We start from the raw sequence: 24,258 nt of genomic DNA, 5'->3' as shown, positions 1-24,258 counted from the left end.
CCCCGCCACATGCCATCAGCACGTCATGCTGCCCGAGTCTCCCAGGTAACACCTACGTCATCAAGGCTGTTGGTGCCTCTGCTTACTGAATGCTGTGATGCTGTTCCACAGAGCTGGATGGAAACCTGGTATCATCTATGCAAATGCCCCCACTTTACAGGTCAGAAAACAGAGGCCTAGAAAGGAATACTAACTTATTAAGGTCAGCAAGGCACCTCGCCCATCTTCCAGACTGGAGTCAACAACTCCCGAGAGATCTTTTAAAGCTGTGGAGACTTCCCTGTATATGAATGTATGTTTTATTCTTAAATCTGCATGAAGGAACAGACTAGTAACCATATCTACTCTCCCCATTCCTTCCTCTTTCACTCACTCAAAAATAAATAAAATGGAAAAGAAATATTAAAACTGAGTGGCAAATATGGAATAGAAGCCAAGGAAGCAGAGGCCCCTAACATTCTACACTTCTTGAATTTTGTTTCCTATTCATTTCTTTAAAACAAAACAAAACAAAACAAAACAAAACTGGGAGAATTGAGTCCAAGGGCCAAAAATGAAAATGAATCACGATTCTAAAATTATTTTCTTTCATCTGGAATTATTTGATAAATATAAAACATTGAGGAATCCATGATCAAAAGGGGAAAAGGAGTTTCCTGTCCTTCTCATTACCACCCTTTACTCTTTCCTGTTTAGGGGGCAGTGACAGAGCTGACACTGGCCTCCTCTGGCCACTGTGGTCGACACCTGAGGTAGTGACTACACACAGAATGCACCCGGCTTCACACAAGCCTCCCTGCCCGCCTCTCTGCGGCAAGTAGCCGCCTGTGCTTGTCTCCCTGGCAGAGTTCCAACGTGGACTCTCACAATGGCCCACGAGGCCCAGCAGGGCACATAATTAATCCAAGGACCCAACATCGGGCGGTGGACCAAGGAGGACCCGCACGCACCAGGTCCAAGATGCCAAGTACTTGTAACTTCGCAGCGTGTGTCCACAGAAGGGATGGTGCCTCCACCAGCCCCGGAGAGGTAGGGTCACCGTGACCCTCTCATCTTCCTAGTAGGCTCCTTGGGGTTAGGGGATGCAGAGCTGCAAATAAGGAACGGCTTAGGAGAACCATTCCTCAGAATTTAAAAGCAAGGCTTGACATTGCAAACATCAACATCTCCTGGCACCCGCACCAATGCGCCTCTAGGATTTCAGCAAGGGGAAAAAGGTTCTTCAGCACACATCATTACTGGGTTCAAAGGATTTCTTTTTCAGAAACGCACACTCAAAAAACATAAAATGGAATATTTAAATTACTGACAGTAATTTCCTAGCAATCATGAGAGATTAGACCAAGTTCAGTTTTGCTGTCTTGAAATCTTCTCCATCAAGCTCCTAATTTAGAAAAGAGCTTTCCCTTCAAGTGCCGGCAACTTCTTAGACCAAATCAAGGCAGAGATAATATATATATATTTTTAGAAAGAATAAAAGGCTCATAGTCTCTTAGGACAACAAGAGAAAGCCTCACTCCTGGCTTAAAATGCCTCATAATAAATAAATGCATACATATGTCAACATGGAGGCCTTGGTAATTAAGAATTTTGCTAAAACAGATTTTTAAAAATAATTTTAAAAATACTCTTTATATTAATTTCTATGATTTCAAATTTCAGGGCCTTTTCTTATTAACAAAATTAAATATTCTTGCTATATTAGATATATATAACTAGAGAGAAACAGCCTCAGGTAGGGGAAAAAAAGCTGAATGAAAAATGACCAGGTAAAACTGGTGGGTTTGGGGATCCCTCCATCCCCAGTTCTGTCCAACAGTCAGCATTATCTGAGGAAAAGGGAATCCAGAACCACACATTCGTGACCTAAGCCAGGGAACTCTGGTCTGATCCCAACACGTGCCATCCAGTATGGGACCCATGTGCCGCATGTGGTTTCTTAAATTTAAATTAAATAAAATGATATAAAATTATCCATTCAGTTCCCCAGTGACACCAGCCACATTTCACATGCTCAGCTACCACATGGGCTACCACGCTGAGTGGTGCTGCTAAGCTCCCCCAGCGAGGAACGTGCTCCACTGATTAGATCAGATTCATGTCTATCAGCAAATACCTGCCGAAGGAATAAATTCTCTATTAGCTGATGAGGCTGTGTAAAATGAACACATAAACACCCAACCAGAGTTCTTAAACCTTAAGAAGCTCTGGGTGTGTTGGCAATGGCAACTGTACCCCACATCGCTGTTCTCCATTATCTTCTCTCATTACTAAAGAGACAACTTTCCTAATTTCTTTATCTAAAATTTGATGCTTTTGACAAATATTGAGTCCATGGGCCATATATTGTCTGCCTTGACAACGGTCATGTAGCTATCAAGAAAAGAACATCCATTATCTATGCCACACAACATATTCAAATGCTAAAATCCATTTTACACGCCCACGCTCTTATGCTACCACACAAAACAGATACGACACTGCAATCTTCCCATGAGTATCCTACAAATATGGTCAAATACACACATGACAGCACCTCAAACGCTGGCCCCAAAGGCCACATCCATTCAGAATACGCTAGTTGGGTTCTATCACCACTTTGAGGATAAAGACTGCACCTTCACCCCTCTCCTTATATTTCTTGTGTGGTCCACCTCCTGGGCGGTAGCTGGCTCCACAAAGCCAGTCAACTTACAGCATGGGGATCGGGGCACTCCAGCTTGAGCTGACCTTGCTGCAGATGCAAAATCAGAAGGCTCCATTACTCAACTGGCTCAGCACGAAGGTACCCCGTCTTCTCCAGGCACCCACTGTTCCACTCTCTTTCACTGGCTGGTTTCTATTCTAGGCCGAGCCTTAGCACCACGTCCTTCTTTGAAAGCTCACTCTTGCCTCTATCCAAACCCAAAGCTGAACCATTCCTTCTGCTTGAGTTGGTCTCTGAAGAGGGGTATTCTTCTACTCTCCGAGAGTCCCACTCAACCTTTCAGAACCAATCTGCATTCACTCACTCAAACAAGGGACTGCTGGAGCAAGCTGTCGGAAATTTCACTTCTATCTCTTAGAGAACATTAGTACATAATTTGCCTTGACTGAGATGTGGTTTTTACATGAAGGATAGGGGTGGTTGGGGCACCCATGAAAAATAATTGGCCAGCCAACCAGTATCGTATAAAAATGTGAGGACATTACAGCTTCAACTCGAAGAGCAAAATCAGAAGACCTACTGATAGAGGAAGATGTGAAGAGTTTCTCCTCACAAATGCTGACATCTCCGTACCCTCTCCGTGTGACTTTACAGGAATAATCAGGTCTCTGCTGGCTCATGGAATCAGTCTCATGCACCCACGTGCAACCTCCGCATGCACCTTAGAGCTTCAGATTTTTATACAGAAATGAACATATTTTAATATCACTGTTGCTTCCAATCTTTTGGAAGGGAATGAACTTGAAACCTTCCATCCTTAATAGCTCCCCTGAAGAAGTAAGAATAAATTGCTTGCTATTACATTCCTTCACAGCATACCTTCAGAGCTTCCTGGGTAGGACACAGTCTTTCCTGGTATTTAACACATGGTAATAGCCACCATTTCCATGCGGCAGCAGGCTTACGCTAGGTGGTTTAAGTCATTTTTAGCTTACAGGCTATTTAAGGTTATTTGCTCACACAAAGCATTCACCAAAAAATAACAAAATGCTTTTCGAAGGCAGAAACATTTGACTTATCCTCTTGCTATTTCAGTCACTTTGAGTTGCCCAGGAGACAAAGGGCCAGAGAAAGAGTGGGAAAATGTGAAAATGTGGAAAACCGAAGCTGGAATATAAGGTGCTGTATCTTCCACCAAGGCCTCCAAGTCTTGTCCACACAATCTATCTCTAGCGCCTCTGGAGCATGCGGTGCCATCTCTAACCTCAGGTACCAGTCAGTAGCTTTCCTCCTTACCTGCGCAGAGAAAAATGGTAGCAACACCACACCAACACAGTACAATTTCTGAAGCACCTTTTCCTCCGTCCGTACTGACTGAGAAAGCCGTACAGCAACGTCTGGGAAATGCTAGCGTGTGCAGAGGTAGCCTACAAGAGACATGTGCAATTCCACGCAAAGGGGGCAAACGGCTGATTAGACCCAAAGGATGAATTTGAAAACGAAGGCACCCCAGAGAGGAGGAGGGGGTGGACAGAAGCAGGAAGCTGTTCTGCATGATGTGACAGAGGAAGACCAGCTAAAGGGCAGAAGAGAAAGATGCCGGCGATGTTGGTGATGATGACGAGCATACGTGGTTGACTCAGATACATTTGGTTTTTACAGTATCTCCTTGACTATCTCCTGGAAAAGAGCTAGGACCAGACGACACGCTCTTTATTTTAGCCTCCTCCACTGTGTTGAGGAAGTATTACTCTGAAAACTCATCCATCTACAAACACTTAGAGAGCGCTGCTCACAGCATGAAATTACAAAGCACATAACTGTCCTTACCGGGAGATGACTAAGGGGCACGTCCACTTGTCCCAGGAAGTCGTCTCGTGTCTGTTGAGAAGAAAGAGAAGTTAATGTTTCCATTTATTCCACTGAGTATCAGCATTCTTAAAAATGTTTTTTGGTTTGTTTTTTTTTTTTTTTTTTTTTAAAAATAGAGATAAAGGTCCAGGGCTTGACACAGGAGTACAGTGGGGATGGGTAGAAGGCAGACAGCCCAGATGAGGCACAGACAGCTGTTTCCTAGGAGACCGGGGAGCCCAAGGCCTCACACACCTGACCTTCAGCTGCCTGAGCCTTTTTTTTTACAAATAGAGATAAAGGTCCAGGGCTTGACACAGGAGTACAGTGGGGATGGGTAGAAGGCAGACAGCCCAGATGAGGCACAGACAGCTGTTTCCTAGGAGACCGGGGAGCCCAAGGCCTCACACACCTGACCTTCAGCTGCCTGAGCCTCTTGAGCATCCACTATCCAATCGAATGGCAAGGGGTCATCTCTTGGACCGGGGGAGTCAGGAAAGGGACACTCAGGACCACAGAGAGTTTGGGGGGCACAACTGGACCAGTCTCAAGAGAAGAATTTTAATGAATATTTATTGATCAAGTGCTATAAACTAAAGAGCTCCCTGAGAGCCGAGAGTCTCGGTAAAGAATATAGACTCTAGTTATTAATAAATCTTATAAAGTACTATCACGAAAAAAATGGCCTCAGTCTTTCAATCTAGTAAGTACACTGCTTCAGAATCCAAGTTCATGGATTAGTCCTGGTTAGTTTTCATACACAGCACGCTTTGTCCTCTCTCCCTCTTTCTACTAAACAGCATAGACCTTGCTGACTTAAAAGGGACCTAGATGAGACCCATTTGGAGAAGCTCAGGCTCTGGGAGCCACCTTGAAGTCCTAACTCAGATTCAGGGGTCACTGACCTGGACCACAGGTATCTCACAGGTCGTGTTTACACTATATCCTGTCAGAGTGCTTGGGTCACAGCCCCTGACGTTTACATGACCTGGGGTGCAAATCAGAACACAGTGACTTCTGTTACCTTCACATGGAACATGCAGTTGCATCTCCCACATTCGAAAATGCCTGAAAGCTGGAAGGTTCTTTACACGTAATCAGACCTGTCCCACAGCTTGCTTGAGGAAAAGCCCAAAAGAGAACCCAGACCTCCTAACTCTGAATCTTGGGCTCCCATCTTCCCTCTTTACTGGTTTACCACGAAATTTTCTCATTCACAAAAACTCGTTTTAAAATGTCTTTGAAAAATATCTCTTTTTGCATTTAAAAAGCAGCAGCAAGTAAATATGAACGAGATTTAAGAAAATGATTTGCTCCAGGCTTAGGATTTCCTTTTAGGTAATTTAAAAAAAATGTAATTAACTAGAAAGCTACTTGTCTCCTCTAAACGAAGCATGAAGGATAATGGAAAATCAAAGTTACCACTGACTGGGTGTGCATGAAGCATGAGACCACCCCAATCCTTATGAGAGTCTCATTTCGTTTTCTCAGCTCTATCTGCTACCACCCGCCATGGAGATACCTCATCTAGCACCAGGGAGTAAGGTGCCAGTATACGCCGTACACATCACAGCAAAAGAAACAATCAGCAAAGGCCCAGAAAACGGAGACATCTTCGCTGTCTAAGGTGTTAGGGAGAGTTCCCGCTCCCCATTTGGCTCATTTAAATATCAGTTAACTCCACAATAAAAAGAAAAGAGAAAAGAAAAACAGAAGTGTGGTGACTACTTCCTGACCATAAATTGTGTGTCGACCTAACTGCCATTTGTCCCCTCTCCCTTCCTTCTCCTGGTGCTGATTCTGTGAAAGAGACGTGAGGCGTGACCATCACCAGAAGACAATCTTACTCCGGGCTCTGTTCGCAGCCTGCTGCCTTCGAAAGGTTCCTCACCCACCGTTCACCTCGGTGCCCTGCAACAAACATTCACACGCCTACACGCCCACGGCGCGTTGCTGGGGAGATGTCACAGCTCTAAACTGATCGAACGAGTTCGGTTTTGCACCCGCCACTAAGGGCTCCAGCAGCGATGCAGGGACTGTGCCAAGGCCACACCTACCCCTCACAGCCACCGTGGGAGGGAGGCGCTATTATTAGTCCCATTTCACAGGTGGGAGGTGGGAGCCTAGGGACCAGGGAGGATGCTCGAGGCTGCTACCTGGGCGGGCTGGTTCCAGAGTCTGGGCTCTAAACTCAACATCCAGCGGGACTGCACGGCTGTGCACCAGCTTTGTCTCGTCAGAATAGAACGCCGGTTCTCAACGGTGTGGCTGAGAAGGGACTCTGACGCGAGCTCAGTTTTGTGACACTTGAGGGAGGGCGGTTCTGTTAAAATGCCCAGTTTGCTGTGTTATTATGACAGCACCTCCTGTTCCAATGCTGCTCCTTTCCTCGAGTGAAACAGTTTGCTGAATCCCTGAGGCCCTAATCATGAAGCTAGGCAGCTTCGCTCACGCTTCAACGAGGCTTCTCGTGACACTGAAAAAACCAGTTTCTAAAACAGTCAGAGATGGAGTGACCTCACCTTTAAACACAAGGCTCCCGTTTCTGGTTTACATCAAGAACGACTGAAATAAAATGATTTTTTCAAATAAAATAGAGATGAGGATAGAACAGCTCGTAGTCACAAGCAATCGGCTTAAATAAGTGTTTCATCGGTCAGCAGGACATGTTGGTGAGATGTAGGTTTCAGAACAACCCACTGTTGCCAAAACTGTAGAAATTTCAGGCAATATAAAATATTTACCAGTTTTAAGACATCTCTTCAGTACCACAGAGAAGTCTAGCAGGGGGCCATCGGGGCTACTAGTGACCTTGAGGCCTAGATGAGAAGCAGGAGTGTCTTGAGGACACCTGGGTTTGATGGTAACAGAAGTTAGGGACAATGTGCTGGACTGGGAGGGCCCCAGGTCAGGGTCATCACAGTATCTTTAGGTCCTTACTGCCACAGGATGAAATCTTACACCAATGCTATAAAAATGCATGAATCGATTTTTAATAATCTCTGTTACAAAATTATTTCCATCAAGCATCATGTTAACCATAAGAGGCTACAAAAACCAAATTAGTTTCAACTCACATAGTGAATACTGGCATTTCTTGTCCTTATTTTTAAGTAGTAAATGCTGTTCATGTTTAACCTCGATTATCTGTCCAACTGTTTGATTTAAAGTAGCTGTTCCCTTCTGAATAAGGGAACAAGCGCTTGCCACGGTAATGGAGGCGTGCCACACCATGTGTGAATGCCACTGGAACCCAATGCCTGGCGGCTGTCACATCAGCTCCGATGAGACGCTGTTATGGCCCTGGGGCACGCCCCAAAGCTTCCAGGGCTGGGCCGGAGCTGCCAGCACGGAAGTGGACACCAGGCTTGGTTGTCCTCACCACTAAATAAAACCGAATTCCTCAGAGAACACAGTCATGCAAAAAACGACACAAACTTCTGATCTCTATAACTGCACTCATAGGATGTGACCTGAATTCTATTACACGCTGATGGCCAGGGAGGCCGCGGTGAGGGCTAGGCCTGTGCATTTCACGTGGAGGCCGAAAGGGAGGGCAGAGGGGCTAGGTGGGGAGCGAAGCATGGGAAGCAGGTAGGGGTGCTCACGGGGAGAGCTGGGGCCACGAAGGTGCACTGCGAGAGGTGTTTCAAAAAGGATTGGCGATTCTTGCAGAGAAAAACGACCCACACATAATACTGGAGCTATATATTAAGGCAGTGTTCTTGAAAGTGTGAGCTGCAACTCTACTCGTAGTTGGCAAGAAGCATTTTTTAAAAAATTAAATATAACCGAAAATATTGGTGTCTCACATGAAATACTGAGCAAGTACTGTTTCGAGAAACTTGTTTCGGTAGCATACAAATGTGAATGTATTAGTTGTGATCTAAAATTCATTTCTTCTTGTGTGTCGCCATCACAAGTTGAAAAGCCACTCAACACAGCAAATGAAAACCATCCAGCACTACCAATCACCTGGGGTTTTATCCTAGAAATCATTAAGCAGTGACTTCCAAGAAAATTATACTTAGAATTTCTCAAGACAAATAGAAGTATAGAGGAATGAGAATATAAGCTACAGGAAAAGAATTTAAGAGTAAAGATATATATGATTTGATCTTTGTACCTTACAAATCAAGGGAAACTTCACAACCTCTAACACTCAGCCAGAAAGATAACCTTCACTTTCTCTCTAAACCATTAAGTGCAACTTCCGTGTGTGCTGCTGCTTTGGAAACGTGTGGCCCCACACTCAGGCACTGACGAGACGGGGGAAACGGGATCTATTTTTAGGGTGATTTGGGAGCATGTACTCGGAATCATCTAAATCATTAATGGCTTGAGAAATTCAGACAAATGTTACACATACTGTGACTCTTCAAGCGTCACCTGAATGTCAAGATGCATTCAGTTTCCGACACGGTCTCACTCCTCACTGCGGCATGAAGTCAGTTTTGTCTGTCACACACAAAAGGAAGGAAGGCTATCCTTGCTTCTCCATCACTTGTCATCCACATCGGCAGAAGTGCTGAGGCTCATGAAGAGAGAGTGAGTTTGGCCTCCCTTGCCAATCGGCGTTGCATAATCCAACATTTCACCACCTGGTGCCTCTGGCTTTCAAGGTGAATTGTTTCAAAGTATGTTGTCAAAGTAACCGTAATCAAATAGTCAACTGGCATTCCACCAAAAGTCGAGATAAAGGTACAATGACGAAATCCTCTAAAGGCACACGCTCTTACCCAGATTCACTCTATATGCACCAGAATACAAAGATCAAACAACACTCAGAGACTTTCACGTAGATGTTCACATTAGCCTTCACTCCGCCAGCCCCTCTGCCACTGAGGGACTAAACCAGCCATACACTAACACAGAATGAGATGTGTCCTGGAGACTCTGGCTCTTATTTACAACAACAAACAAGACCTCCATGTCAACCAGATGTCAGAGCAACCTCACAGGACTGTCACAGGCTCCTGTAAAACCACGCTGGGAGGCGGGCGGAACTAAACCACACGGGCTGAATGTGTGATCGTGGAAGCCCATCTATTTTAAGGGACACTTTGCTGGAAATTCAAAGGACCAGACAGAAGGGGTAGACAGAGCAAAGGACCCCCGTGCTGGCGAAGACTAAAGCAGCCCTCTGACAGCAGCCTGGCTTTCATCCAGGAGCCTAACCAGACCAGCATGAACTGGGCTGCGAGAAGCCGCTGCTTTGTGGGCTCAAAGGCAGGCAGCCTTAGGTGCTCTAGGTGCTCGGCGCTCACATCAGGGGATGAGCCGTGCCTGATGTTCCCTCCTCCCGCCTGGTGGGTGGAGGTGGCTCGAGAACACCCAGTCCTTTCCCTGCTCCAAATACACACATATTCGAGGCCAGCGGTCAACTGCGGGTCACAGAAATTGCAGCTTTTTGCAAGAGGAGCACTCGATATTCTGAATACAAGATCCAATAAACTCCAGGAAGAACTTTGGGAACCAGACACACCCACAGTGAGCAGCGCTGTCAAGCTCACGGGCTCCTGCAGGCAGGGGTCACCCATAGCTAGACTGTACTCTATGGTGACAGGCCCCAAAGGTGCAGAGACCAGGGCGCTTGTATCTCCTAGAGAGAGAAGCTAACCAGCCCTGTGTAACAGTAATACAATGCAAGCCACACAGAGAATCTGGAAATTTCTAAGCCACATTTAGAAAAATAAAGATAAATAGGTGAAGTTAATTCTAATATTTTTTACTTAATTCAATATATCTGAAAAATTATGTCAATGTGTAATCAATATAAAGATTACTAAAATGTTTTACATTCTTCTTTTCATCCTAAATCTTCAAAATTTGGTGAGTACTTCTTCCTTATAGTACACCTCAATTTGGACTATACACATTTCAAGTGCTAGGTGGCTAGTAATCTCTGCAGCTCTGGAAAGACAGACGGTCACCGTCCCACACAGTAGCTGCCGCACATCGGAGGCATGAACAGAATGCTGCAGGAGTGCCACGAAGGGAGTGACTCATTTTGCCAAGGGTCAAGGGCAGGGTTAACTTTATGAAGGACATAATCTTCGACCAGGAGGACAGAGGGGGGCGGAAGGGGCACGGTACGTAAGCAGACAGGCTGACGCCGCAGTCCTGCAGAGACGGCCTGGTGAGGACTGGGTAGAGGTCTGTGCAGGTGACACGCAGGCCACGTGGGGAAGGAGGGGCAGCGGGAAGAGACAGAAGGTCCCACGTGGCTTGCTTACATGACATTATGGCATATGAGAACGTTTGGGAAAAAACGACTGGCAAGGGCTGCATTTTGGAAAGGTCCTCTGACAGCTAGAGGGAGAATTTATTGGAGGGAGGACTCTGGAGGACAAAGAGAGGTTGGGAGAGGGTCAGGTTGTTGGGATGAGGCCGCACGAGGGTCTGGACCGCGTGGGAAGCTGGAAGGCACAGTGTTGGTTCAGAGGCGTCCTGCTCCTGGACTCCCTGTGGGCAGGGAGTGTGTCCACTGCGTGATGAGGGGACGAACTGTATTACGTATGTGAGTTCCTAACACCGTGCCCATCAGGAACACACAGGAGCCAATACTGCGTTCATAAAGCAGCAACAAGGACAGCAATGTCACTGAGTTGATAGTGACGTAAAGCAAACGTGGAAGATGGTGGAGGAAACGGTCCCAGTCAGGGAAAGGAGTGGCCGGGATGCTGCTGTCCCATCAAGGGCAGTGCAGTGGGGCTCCTGCGGAGCAGAGAGCATCATCAGCCCCACTGTGTGTCACCGTGACCTTCACCTCCTTTACCGCCCTGTTTGTAAAGAGAAGTCTGCCCCTTCAGCCCAGAGGTGCTCGGTGACACGGACCTAGGAGAACTGATTATCATCTGCAGTTGTGTATCTTTCAGAGGACAGAAAAGACCACAGCTTGTCACCCCTATGGGTCTGGGGCATGGCCTCATATCACAGTTACCTCCTACCTCTGCTTCGAAGCTGTCCAGTGGCACAAAAGCTCCTGCACAAATGACACTGACGTTCTTATAAGGCAAATTTATCCTCGTAAAAAATGCAAACGCAGATAAACCTTAGGTATTATTCTAATTCCTTGTGAAAGAAATGCTAAATTGATTTGCTGAATGAACTAAAAAATTTTAATGACTATAATCTGCTAAAAATAAACATTCACATATAGTCTACTTATTACAAAGCCAACTGACCTGAGATCGAACCTCAAAGTTAATTTAAAAGGAAAATGTGTCAAGGGATTTATTTACTCACACAATATTAAGTCTCTACTTCCAGTTTCATGGTACAACTGTTTTAATTTCTCACAATTTCAGGAGAATTTTCTCAGGATAAGTGTCTCATTTCTTCTTTGGAGAAGTTTTTCTATTTTATTTTTTAAATTATTTATGCCTACAGCACCTGGTCTTCCTAGGTGGTCTCCCATCCAAGTACTAACCAGGCCCGAACCTGCTTAGCCTTTGAGATCAGACATCGGGCTTATTCAGGGTGGCATGGTCGTAGACCATGTACCATGGCTCCACTGGGGCGCGAACCCAGGGCCTTCTGCGTGTGAAGTAGATGTGCTAACCGCTACACTATGGAACCACGTCCTCTGGAGAAGTTTTAAAATCCAATTTTCAAATAACAAATTAAATGCATAAAGAAAAAAAAAAGAAGTAAAGATACTTCTAGATTCTGTAATCTCTCTTTGAACTAAGCTACCAAACAACAGACCTTATTACTCTGAAATAATTCACAACAGACACCTTTAGTGACCAGTGCAATGTCAAGGTATAATTTGGATAATGGAGAAAAGTGAACCTAGGTACACTATGAGTTCAAGGTGTTGTTTTTATGGTTTGATTTCTTTAACGTGCTTATTGCTAAAAGTTCTTCCTCATACATCTCAGGGCATTTGAAACTAGCAATCCATCTCCTTGCCTGGCTAGCCAATAGTCTGGATGAATAGGACGCTGTATTCAAGCAAGCAACAAGAGATTACGTGTACCATAAATGCAGTGTGGTATCGCTCCTGGAATTTGAATGAGCGATGACTCTGAACTAGAGTTACCTGGGCTTACACCAGGTCACCGACCGACTTTTCATACAGATTCCATGGAAACAGCCCCGATGTGAGCTTCGGCACCCCAGCTCGACCCCGAATAGCTGGCTTTTTGCACTGGCCATACTTTGGCTGAAATCACACCTCTAGCTGGTGGACTCCATCTAAGTTTGCTGGGCAGAAAGCTCCAGCTGTACCCTGGTGAGAAATTCAAGACCACAAAGAATAATAAGCTGACATGTAGCTTATCTATCATGTGTCAGAAACTGTTATTATCAGGTTAAAAAACTTACCCAAGGTCTCTGAGCTAGTAAGCAGTAACCAGAACATGAACCCAGGCACTCTGGCCCCAGAGGCATGCTTTACCACCAAGATAAAGAGCCTCTAACATCACCTACCAGGGCCTTAAGGAAAACATTAAGAAGCTACTCTCCGTCCCTCAGAAAACCCGCATTTGTCATGCTGCAGGGGTTACACCTGCCAGACACAGTTCTTGCAATCTGTAAACTCAAGGAACATACATTTGTGGCAGTATTTGCATATTCCTACACGTGTCTTTCCTTCCTTATCTATATTTTAATTTAAAAATAAAATGAGCCAAGTATACGTTTGAAAAACAATCAGAATGGAGCTAAATCATTTTTATTCTTTTATTAATGCCCCTCCCCATCATCTTTTAAAGCAGAGCTCTTCCAAGTGGAGGGTACACACCCCTGAGGGTATACAAAGACTTTCTAGGGGCCCTGCAAATGGGCAGTTTTAAAGAAATAGTTTTCTGGGTCCTTCACAGGTCTCAACCTGATCTGCCTGAGATCAATGTCTGTCTTCTGCTGCCTCTCCATTCCTAAATCACAACTCTCTTGCTTTCCAAAAAAGTGTACTTCCTGAATCTTAGCACAGTGTGGTTTGCCAGGTATAAAAACAAACCTCTGGAACACAAAACGACAAGATGATTTGAAAATGCACAGCTCCTGAGGGAGCAAAGAGAACCGAGGGAGAACGTGAAAAAGACACAATCGTACTTCGCCGAGGCAACAGGCCTATGGAATGACAATGTCTTGCGTATTTACCATCCATCCAACTAATTTCCATGTTTATTTCATTTAAACAATGACGTCAGGTTTTTTTAGTGGCAAGAAATCAGCCTGATATGTCTGTTTTTAACAATCGGGACTGGTTTTGTTAATTCAATTTTATGGCTGGTTATTTTCCATAAAATGAGCCATATCTGCAATCGCAAGATGAAAAAAAAAACACAAAGTACTGGCTACGTTACGAAATATATTCGAAGCACACACGTGACACTCGATGCACTAGAAATTACATCTTTTGCGACTACTGAACTAATAACTTATTTACTGATAGATTATAGATGTCAACTTAAACAATGTGTGAGAAAAGAGTTCTTCCAAATTCTTTACAAGGTTCACTAAGCAGAAACATTTGGGGACTGCAGTTTAAAGCACACAATCTATCATAAAGTCAGGCCATTAGCTAGGTTGTTATTAAAACGTTTCCCACAAAACCCATTAATTATGTAAAGCTTTCTCCTCCACGGTACCGAGGGCAGCAGCAGCTAAAAACTCCTTTCTACACACAATGTAGGCAAGAAAAAGAGTCTGGAGAGGAAAACTTGAAATTTTTGTGAAAAATTAAGCAAATGATTAAATGCTTCTTACGATTAAACCATTTAAAATGAGGAACTTGAAGGCTGAGGATTAACTTAATGTTAATTTAAGATTCTAGCAGGTGCAAATGTAAGACCAGACTGTGGGCCTACCGAGGACATACTGAAAAACAAGCCCAACTCCTGTTTCTTTCAGTCTCTTTGTGACAGAATAATGTGGCTCACAGGCCTGGCTGGACATGAGAATCTCGCGGGAAGTTCTAAAAACACTGGTACCCGGGTCTCACCTGAGACAAGTAGCTCATTCCCTGCTCGCCCTCCCCAGCTGCCCTCATTTCTGCCTCTACTGTCCTCCCAAATGAGAACTAGCTGGACCCATTTACACATGTTGGTAAAAATAACTGCCCGGGCCTGGAATGTGGACGAGAGGAGGAGGGGTGCATTTTTGGCGGCCCCCGTTTGGAACGCTAGCCCTCTGGCCGGCTACGGCTGGGATATTAATAGGAATAAGGCTTCACAGGTGCACAAACAAAGCACAGGGATTTCACTGGTCATGGCCAAAGGCTATTTGCCTGCCACTCTATAATACTGGGGCTAAAAAGACAAGTCCCATTTCAAAATAGAATTAGAGAATGGGATCCTTAGGGGGGACCTCAAAAGTCATTCAGTGCAAAAAACATCTGAGACTCGTAGCTCTCTCCATCCCTCTCAAGTGGCTGCTGACTCTGTCGTGTTCTGAACATCATCGGTGATGGGGAGCTCACTACCTATTGGGTCAGTAGAAAGGGAATATATATTCCTAGGTTAAAATCCCATGTCTATCTAGAAGTAGTTAGACAACCAAAGGCAAGTTTCTTAATCATGATCAAAGGTCAATTTTCTCATCTGTAAAATGGAGATAAAAACTTTATCTTGCATAGTCACTGGATATTAAGTGGGACAATTAGATTCAGTAAAAGTTATTCCTAACCCAGAGTTCATGGCCTCCACACCATAGGCATTTTAGACAATTCTTTTGCTTGTTTGTTTTTTGGGGGGCAGGGGGCTGTCTTTTCTATACTTTGTAGGATTTTTAGAAGCACCTCAAGATTTTACTCACAGCATGCAATAGCAACTCCTGTCCCCCAGCTGTGACAACCAAAAATGTCTCCAAATATTGCCAAATGTCTTACGGGGGAAGAGACTGACTGGAGAAAATTGCCCCCAATTGAGAATCAATGTCCAATTCCACTTCCGTCCCCTACGCTCTGTTAAGGAGTTCCTGTCATCTTTGGGCAATTCTATAAGAATGTTCCGGCAACATGGTGTTCATTTTTCTTTATCTCCTGCTCCCCTGAAGCAGGAGGAAAGAAGGAAGAGTAATTTTGTTTCTACGACTAGAAAGTGGCAAAGCTGGGGTATGAACCAGAATCTGACTCCAACACTTAAGATTTGTTTCTACGACACTATGTTATTTCTTAGAGACTAATCCCTCTACATCGGGATGGGACGGGCTGAATCACTTATTTGAAGAAAGCTATCATGTCCTTATCCTCCAGCTGGTTTCCCTTCCACCCCCCAGAGAATTTTAGAAAACCCCAAGAGGTCTGCAAGCAAAGCTACATGCACCCTACTATTTCCTAATTAATGAATAAAACAGAGTGTGACATAGTTTACTATGTGGCTGCCAGGAAAGCCCCAAGAAGCTGAGGCTGAGCTTCTTGCCTGACCGAGCTGTGTTCAAAATCAACAGCAAAAACTACACAGTTATCAGGAAGGAATTGAAGCTCTGAGCCAAAAACGTTTGCAGAACAAGGAACTGCGTTGCACTGATAGAGTTACTCCCAGGAGTGCGCAGTCGGGCGGTGTCACAGCCGGCGAGGCCTGGGGACATGGGAGAGAAAATGTGCGTGTACTCAAGATAAAAATCGCATGGTCGAAGGATGCCCCCCATACTCCCTTCGAGGCCACATCAAAAGTTTCTGAACAATCAGACTACTTAAGACAAAACTAGCACACCAGGCACCAAACTTTAAATCTTTTGCCAAGGCCTCAAAACACAAGGTAAACCTGGGAGAAGAAAGTTGCGACTCTCTCAGAATCACTGGGGACTGCCATTCAAGAAGACCACGTGCTGCGTGAGAGAACTTAAACGCACGCCAGCTGTAAAATCCACCAGTATTGGGACCAGGATGCGGCTAGCAGGGCCCTGAGGGCAGGCTGGCAAGGCTGACAGCGAGTCCCACTTAAATCCTGAGCCCTAGACGGCTCCCCACTTGCCCTGCTTACTTCCGGCCCTGAGACACACGTGTGTGTTGCGCTGTATGCCTGGCGCCATCGACTCAAAGATGAGGGCAGCACTGTCTTCGAAAAATACACGGTCCAGATGCATGTGTTCTCAACTGCAGAGGTGGATCTGAAAAGAAGTGCACCAGGGAAAGAAGCCTCTGAAGCCTGGGGGATGGACCCTTGGGTGCGAGTCCCGGTTCAGGAACTAATGAGCTCGATGACCTCGGGCACTATGCCTTCCCTGGACCAGGTTCCTCATCTGGAAAATGGGGCCGTGATCACTGGTACTTCCCAGTTCATACACTGTTAACTTACCCACCTCAGATGTCAGTGCACGTGGAAGGCTTGTGCAAGTTCCCAGCTACGATTACTGGTGAATATTTTAAATGGAGAGTTGAGAAATGGGAGGATGAGTGGGTTCCCTGCCAACTGAAAAGCAAAAGTTTATTTTCAAAAGTCGGGGGTTCAATCAGTCTGGTCTCCAAGCAAAGAACTTTTCTTGAATTGCCAAGAAGTTCAGCACGTACGTTTTAAGAAATGCGGTTCTACCACATGAGGCCAAAACATATAAAGAGCTTTAAAACAGAATGAACCGTTAAAAAGTTCATTGTGCCTTAAAAAGTAAATTCATGAAAATGAAATGTAATGTTAAGGACCAAGATGGAAGACTCCGTAAGACTAGGAAGCTCGGTCTAAGCTTAGAAATGCCCTTTTTCTTCTGTCCACCGCCCCCACACCCTTTTTTTAAGGATGACCTGTTGTGAGGCTATTCATCAACTAGAAGTTATACATAAGAGTCCACTGATGAGTAGGCTGGTTGTTTGGCACATTAAACCTATAATCCTGAAGAAAATTGTATCATAAGTAGTAATAATCCCTAGAGTAGACTACAAGAATGAAATCTATGAAATAATTGGGATATGAAGCTACACTAACTCAGGGCTCGATTACTCTCCACCAGCACACGATGCTTCTTACCTCGTATCCCCACCCCCCGACTAGCTGGGGCAAAGAGGGGATGTGACGAGTTCCCACCCAGCCACATTGACACACTGTCACCCCTCCCACCACACACCAGTGGGTACCTCTGCAGGTTGCTTGCAGGGAAAGGTAGGGCATGGGGACAATGACTGAGAGCAGAGGTGGGTCACTTCTGGAGCTGGGTTTGGGGCCGGGGCAAAGTTCTTGGTCATCCTATATGTTAATGAGAAATCTGCCTTCAAGTCTATGATATGTCCATGGTCGACTTTAATATGAGTTACATTTCTGTCACAAAAATCTGTAAGTAAACCTAAGGTGTGAGGAATACTCGCCATGTTGTTATTGGGGGGCTCTCTTTCTACGACCCTGAGCAGCAGAAGACATTGAATAAAGGAGATGGCTGAAAAGTAAATTAAATCATTGTCACTCTACAGTGTACGTTCCAGAAGAAAACCAGAAAGAGGCATAACTTAGAGACTCTCCTGTGAGCCGGTCTATGTGCTCACAGCTGTAAAGCTGTAGAGAGGTCTACCACAAGGGCACATGAAGACATAATGATATTCCCACGTAATTCCTAACCTTCTTGTTGATCAAGGCCTCCAACGTCATTGATATTAAACTTCTAATAACCATGTTCATGGGCTAAATAGTCATGACTGGACCACCGGGGATGGGAGGAAGTGGGTGGCAATGTACAGTAATGGCCCAGGGGGTCAAGTACTCTTAGCTAAAGAAATACAGGTAAATACTTAAATGAGCTGCAGACTGTCATTCTATTATCTATTTTCTCATTTGAGCTCCCCATCCCCACCCCACTGTAGTTCAAAGGAAAGAGTCCTGAAAAAGTTAACTGGGGCCCTAACTTACCAGGGAACTGAAGGAGAATCACTTTGACTTTCTGTGCCTTATTATCTCCACTATAAAATATGGTGGTTAAGATTCACTAATTCTAAGGATCTTTATGTGCGTATAAGTCTCTGAACTTATGAGATGAACTTCCCTATAATATCAGTTTCTCTTGCCCTTAGTGTCAATTTTGGACCAAATAGTTACCTTAAAATTTTCTGTGATAATCTGTAAATCAAGCCGTATGCATCTACTGTCAATTTAGAGACTTGAAAGGAAAATGTGGCGAGGCACACAAGGCCGACTGGCCCACTGGCCGCACCCGAGCCGCGGAGACCCTGGCAGCAGGCAGGCCTGGTACCCGCTAGGATTCAATCTCCTTCATGGCGCCAAAAGGGGCACGGCCTGTACTGACTACCGTGTCCAAAAAACCTGCAAGCATAACTCCAGAGACAGAAGTCCTTTCTTCTCACTCCTGGATGAGTCCGAGGACAGGCCCCTGTGAAAGGCGACTGACAGAGTGGGGCCGTCTGTCCGCGTCCCCTCCCAGCCCTGCACCTTACCAAATGGCGACTTGATGCCATCCCTCTGGGCCTCCGTGGCCTCATCTGCAAAGTGGGGCTGACAATATTTTTTAAATTTTTTACTATCTATTATTATTTATGCCTATAGCACCTGGTCTTCCTAGGTGGTCTCTCATCCAAGTACTAACCAGGCCCGGCCCTGCTTAGCTTCCGAGATCAGACATCGGGCTTGTTCGGGGTGGCATGGCCGTAGACCATGGACCGTGGCTCCACTGGGGCGTGAACCCAACATCTTCTGCATGTAAAGCAGACGTGCTAAGCGCTACACTATGGAACCATGTCTGGGGGTGGCTGTGAGGATGAGCGCTAACTTCTGTAGGGCCATGACCAGGGAGGGGGCATTAGGATCACTCAATGAGGAGGATTATTACAGCCAGACACATTTCTCAGGGGTACAAAGAGCAGTAAAAACGGCTGCTTAAGGTGGCGCCAGTCACCCTTCTAAACGTTCGCACGACGCGGTTCATTTTTAAGTTAGAAACTCACAATGACCATTAGCTGGGACACTCACTCTGTGCCCAGCACATTCTAACTGCTGCACATAACTCATCTCCCTTAATCCTCCTAACGACCATGTTACAGATGAGCAGACTATAGCACAGACCGGCCAAGGAACTTGTCCAAGGTCAGAGTCGGTAAAAGGAGCACAGCCAAGCCTTGAACTCTTACCCAACACGCACGGTCTCTGAATAGTCACGTAGGCTGGGCTGCCTCCATTCAAAGTGAAACCCCCTCTTCTCATGCATTTTCATTTTTGCTGGATAAAAATCTTACCCAGACCCTAGCACGTCCTTGCCCGTTCCTTCAGAAACTAGTCAGTGGGACATGTGGCAGATCATACATGGATCATTTAATTACATTTTGAGACTAAATTACAAATTTGAGCCTTACTTTTGAGGCCATCTTGGGAAAAACTGACAAGAGCTAACTAAGAGACTCTTCAAATCTTATAACACCAAAGAATCTTTCCTAAATTCTCCACTCCCCGAACCCCAATCCCTAAAATGGGCCATTATAGGGGAGGAGATTGTTTATTTATATATTTATTAAACATAATCTAATTATATCTGTAAAAGCTCAGGGAATAACTTACGGAAATAACTTAGGGAATTTCAAAGCCACAGTGACAGACTCGCTTCAGAGTTAAATTTTCAAAAAGAAACCAAAACACATTCACTTTAAAAAAAAAAAAGTACTGAAAAATGTTTTTGATTCATTAGCACAGACTGCATTGTTCTTTTTAGGCATTAACCTGTCAAAAAATACCTTGGGGTCTAGCTGCCAAGAAATCTATCATAGTTATTCATTTCAGTCAAGCTCAGCACATGGCTCTCTCTCCCTTAAAGGGGCTGAAGGCAGAAGATGACATTTGGACAGAGGCACTGATGCGAACCCTTTCTCAATCACTTATCCTGAAGAATGCACATGGTGTGTGGACAATCAGCACTTCTGCATGAGAGGAATCTTTTTTTTTCACTCTTGAAATTCAAGAAAGAATTTTAATAAAATAGAATCATAAACTCCAGAACAGTTATTATTCAAACCAGACCAAACTGTGTTTAATCACATGCTTCCCTTCAACCTTATAACATAGAGAGGGGTATGTGTGTGTGTGTGTGTGTGTGTGTGTGTGTGTGTGTGTGTGTGTGCGCGCATGTGTGCACACACACGTTATAGTTTAGAAACAAATGTATATGCAAACATTCACGTTATTTGATTAAAGATAATATTGAAAAGTCAACTGTCATCAATAAATATAATGGCTAAATCCTCAGTCATGGTGCAAATCATTATTAGCTATAGTCCGCGACTTAACCATTTATTTATTTCATTTTGAGTTTTGCTGGAAGAAACATGTTATACTGCAATTCAAGAAGTTCACAGGACAAAAATATGGGGAGACAGTCATATAAAAAGTAATTCAGAAGCCTGGTTTACATTCAAGGTGAAATGGTATCCCAAGAAATGCTGGATTTGTCATCATGGGCTTGTCGAAGGGTACCAGACAGGAAAGTGTTTGATTACTTAGGGCAATGTGCTAAACAGCCAGTAAAAGCACCCAGGCCACAGACATCTTTTTTAAATGGGGAGGGGCGGGTGGGGGGTGGAGAGAAAAATAGAAGGAAAAGACGAACTTTCAGGCAATGTTCTGAACACTTTATATGCATTTCATTTAATCATCTCATTGTCCCCGAGAGAGGTACTATTACTAGCCCTATTTTGAAGATGAAAAAAATAAAATAAAATAAAGGTTTAGAAAAGTTATCTGCTCAAGTCATCCAGGAGGAAGCACCAAGATCCAATACTATTACTAGCCCTATTTTGAAGATGAAAAAAAAAAAAATAATAAAGGTTTAGAAAAGTTATCTGCTCAAGCCATCCAGGAGGAAGCACCAAGATCCAGGTAGTGATAGACCCAGGATTCAAACTCAGGCTTGTCTCATCTTTCCATGTTGTCGCTGCAGATCTAGCTAAGATAACCAGAGATAAAATGAACATCAGGCAGGCTTGGACTCTTATCAGTATCACGCTTTACAACTCAGAGAAATTCAGGTTCCCTTAAAACGTATTCAGAAAAAAATTTTTTTTTCTTTTGAAAGGGATATTTCCATAGTTTTCACTAAGACATAGGGCATTCGCATAGACAGACTGAGCTAGGATAAATGCAAATTACCCAAAATGATATAATATGATAGATTATAATAGATTGATTCTACTATAAATTTAAGTTTCCTTGATTTTACTCCTTATTCTCTATCAGTGATTTGCAGAAGTAATTCTATTCATACTTGTTAGCACAGAGGCATTATCTTCGAATTGTTTCCATTCAAGAACTGGAATTACTCTTTTACTGGAGAAAGAGAAACTGACAAAGAGACAATGGCACCATATACACACAGGAAGGCCCACTTGCAGGAGGCAGCTCTTGGGGAAAAACCCAGAGATAGTGAAAAACAATGAAATGGGAAACCGTCAAGCTGTGGGTTGGACGTGATCATCTCCTGTGTGACGAGTTCCCGTACACATGCCAAGTGCACAGATTTGGGGGCCTGGACAATCTCCGTGGGTACCACTTTCTGGCTGTCGGCATCTAACGCGACCTTTTTCTTATGACTCATTTTACATGTCCACGTCTTCTCTTCCAGCAAAATCACAAGCGACCTCAGGGCAGCCACAGGTTTATGTATCTCTGTATCTCCCACAGTGCTTAGCAACAGCACTGGCACCCAGTATGTTCTTAATAATCCCTCGATTGAGCTCAGAGTCAAACAACCCCTATAGCGTAGAACCTGAATTCTTTGCCTTTTTTGTAAATGGCTCCAGTTGTTGAAAATGGGGTGTCGTGGGCTGAATCATGGCCCACAAAGACATCAGGTCCTAATTCCTGGACCATGTAAATATCACCTCACACAGAAAAAGGTCTTTGCGGATGTGACTACATTTTAAGAGTCTCGAGATGGGGAGATCATCCTAGATTATCCTGGTGGGCCCTAAATGAAATCACAAGTGTCCTTGTAAGAGAAATGCAGAGGGAGACTTGACATAGACAGAAGAGGAGGAGGCAATGCGGCCTTGGACTTATGTGGCCACGAGTTAAGCTGGAGGCGGCGAGGGGCAGATTCTCTCCTTGGGCCTCCGGAGGGAGTGCGGCCCTGCTGACATCCTGATTTGAGTCCAGTAATAACTGATTTTGAACTTCTGACCTCCAGAATTGTGAGAAAGTAAATGTCTGTGTTTTTAAGCCAAGCCTGTAGTAATTTGTTATGGCAACTCCGGGAAACTCATACATGGGCAAAGGCCCATCCAAAAATATGTTTTAGGAGGAAGACAAGGGAGCTGGAGGTCTGGGAGACACCCCACCCTCGGGTCGACCAGGATGCTCTTGCTGTGAAACCAGCAGAGACTGAACTGCCTGCGGCCTCCTGTTCTCACCCAAAGTGTTGCGAGGTGCCATATAAACCTTTGTCCTGGGCACCCCCAAAATAAAAATGCTAGGCACGGGCCAAACTGAGATGCTGCGAGAGAGCTCGGGGCTGGCTCAGGGTCTGCCCCCAACATTATTTCACAACCGACTCATGACGCGGGCCAGCTCGCACACACAATTCATTTTTCCTATCCTGCCCAACGCTTCTGGTCTGCGCTCACATCTCAGGAGCTCTCTTCCTGCAAACGCACAGGAGACACAGCGAAAATGAAATCCATTTAAAACAATCATTTCCCACTCCCCTCCCATAAAACCTAACGGGGATCCTGAATAGAACCTCTACTATCCTCCGGTAATTTTCTCTCTCAATGTCCAAAATCCTCCTCTATTTTTATCTGCCTGCCCTGAACCCCAGACAGAGCTATGGCTAATTGTACAGCTGCTTACACAGAAGCCTGTAATAATCGTCTTTCCTCACAATGTCATACGTAAGCAAAATGCCTTAATATCCATCACGATTCTGAGCTCATTAAATTGTAGTTTCTGAGGCCACACAATTAGCTGAGATATTTCAAATACTGAAATATTTAGGTTGTATTTGAACTATAGTTTCTTTTAAAATAAAGCTCCACTGCCCACCCAAATACTTGAAGGTTCTGTTGTGGCTGCTGTATTACTGTTGTTGTTTTAATGCTATTTAATAATGGTAATCAGTTAAAAACAGAGGACAAATACACACTATGAAATCACTCAACTGCTTTTAGCTAGAATTTCAGTAATTGACAGGAAAAATGATCCTGGTCTTAGTTTAATCGAATGTATAACAATGAGAATATCTAAGAAAAGAATACTTGTCGCATAGACATAAATGACAAGCAGGCAGCTGCTAGTTTTTGATAAAGCAACCATTTTTGTTCACCTCAAAAGTGACATGTTTTTATTTAACCATTTCCTAAGAAATCTGTATGAACAGCTGCTTGGTTAAAAAACAAGGCACTGAATTTGGAGCCATTCAAGGAAGGTCCTTCCCCCACCCCCAGATGCAGCTTATTCTAAAAAAAAAAAAAAATGGGGGGTGGATACCAAAATCCATCCGAGTCAAACCACATTTAATAGTCTTGATAAGACATCTCACTATGGCTTATGAATGCCTTCTCATTATCTTGGTTATTTAAATTAAGGGAGAAAATATTACAGATGGTGGCAGAAAGGGAATCCTTCGGTTTATTTTGGGGGAAAGAAGCCAGCAGAAAGTGGTGCTGCATTTCTGTGATAGTCACTGTAAGATTTCCCATGTGCTAAGGTGAAAGGTCAGTACAAAGGTTATAAAGATTGATATATACCGGGCATTGATGTCACTGAAGACAAGTTATAAATGAAAAATTCTCTAATGTCAAAATTCCCTTATGCAGAGTAAAGTGATCTTATAAAATAAACGAGTCATGAGAAACCATTATTACACTCCAGAGAACATGAGTCAAAGGTAGTAAG

General features: G+C 44.3%; 1 protein-coding gene, 1 non-coding gene and 1 pseudogene across 12 annotated transcripts in view; all 3 read right to left on the bottom strand.

The window, feature by feature from the left end:
- Nucleotides 1–24,258, bottom strand: part of NEDD4L (neural precursor cell expressed, developmentally down-regulated 4-like, E3 ubiquitin protein ligase) — a 300,190-nt gene that overhangs the window by 68,857 nt on the left and 207,075 nt on the right. For all 11 annotated transcript variants that reach the window (XM_006913704.2, XM_015590804.2, XM_025048101.1 and 8 more), the window contains one exon: nt 4,478–4,528. Coding sequence is in view for 6 of the 11 variants with exons in the window: in XM_025048103.1 (XP_024903871.1) it covers nt 4,478–4,528 (51 nt within the window). In the remaining 5 variants the exon portion in view is untranslated. The remainder of the gene's footprint in view (nt 1–4,477; nt 4,529–24,258) is intronic.
- Nucleotides 12,007–12,079, bottom strand: TRNAV-CAC. The gene has a single exon. It is a non-coding gene; the product is annotated as a tRNA-Val (tRNA).
- Nucleotides 18,922–19,037, bottom strand: LOC112481313 (annotated as a pseudogene).

This window comes from Pteropus alecto, unplaced genomic scaffold (genome assembly GCF_000325575.1).
Source record: "Pteropus alecto unplaced genomic scaffold, ASM32557v1 scaffold14, whole genome shotgun sequence".
Taxonomy (NCBI): Eukaryota; Metazoa; Chordata; class Mammalia; order Chiroptera; family Pteropodidae; genus Pteropus; species Pteropus alecto.
The sequence above is the reverse complement of the archived record's forward strand: the minus strand, read 5'-3'. Positions and strand labels throughout refer to the sequence as shown.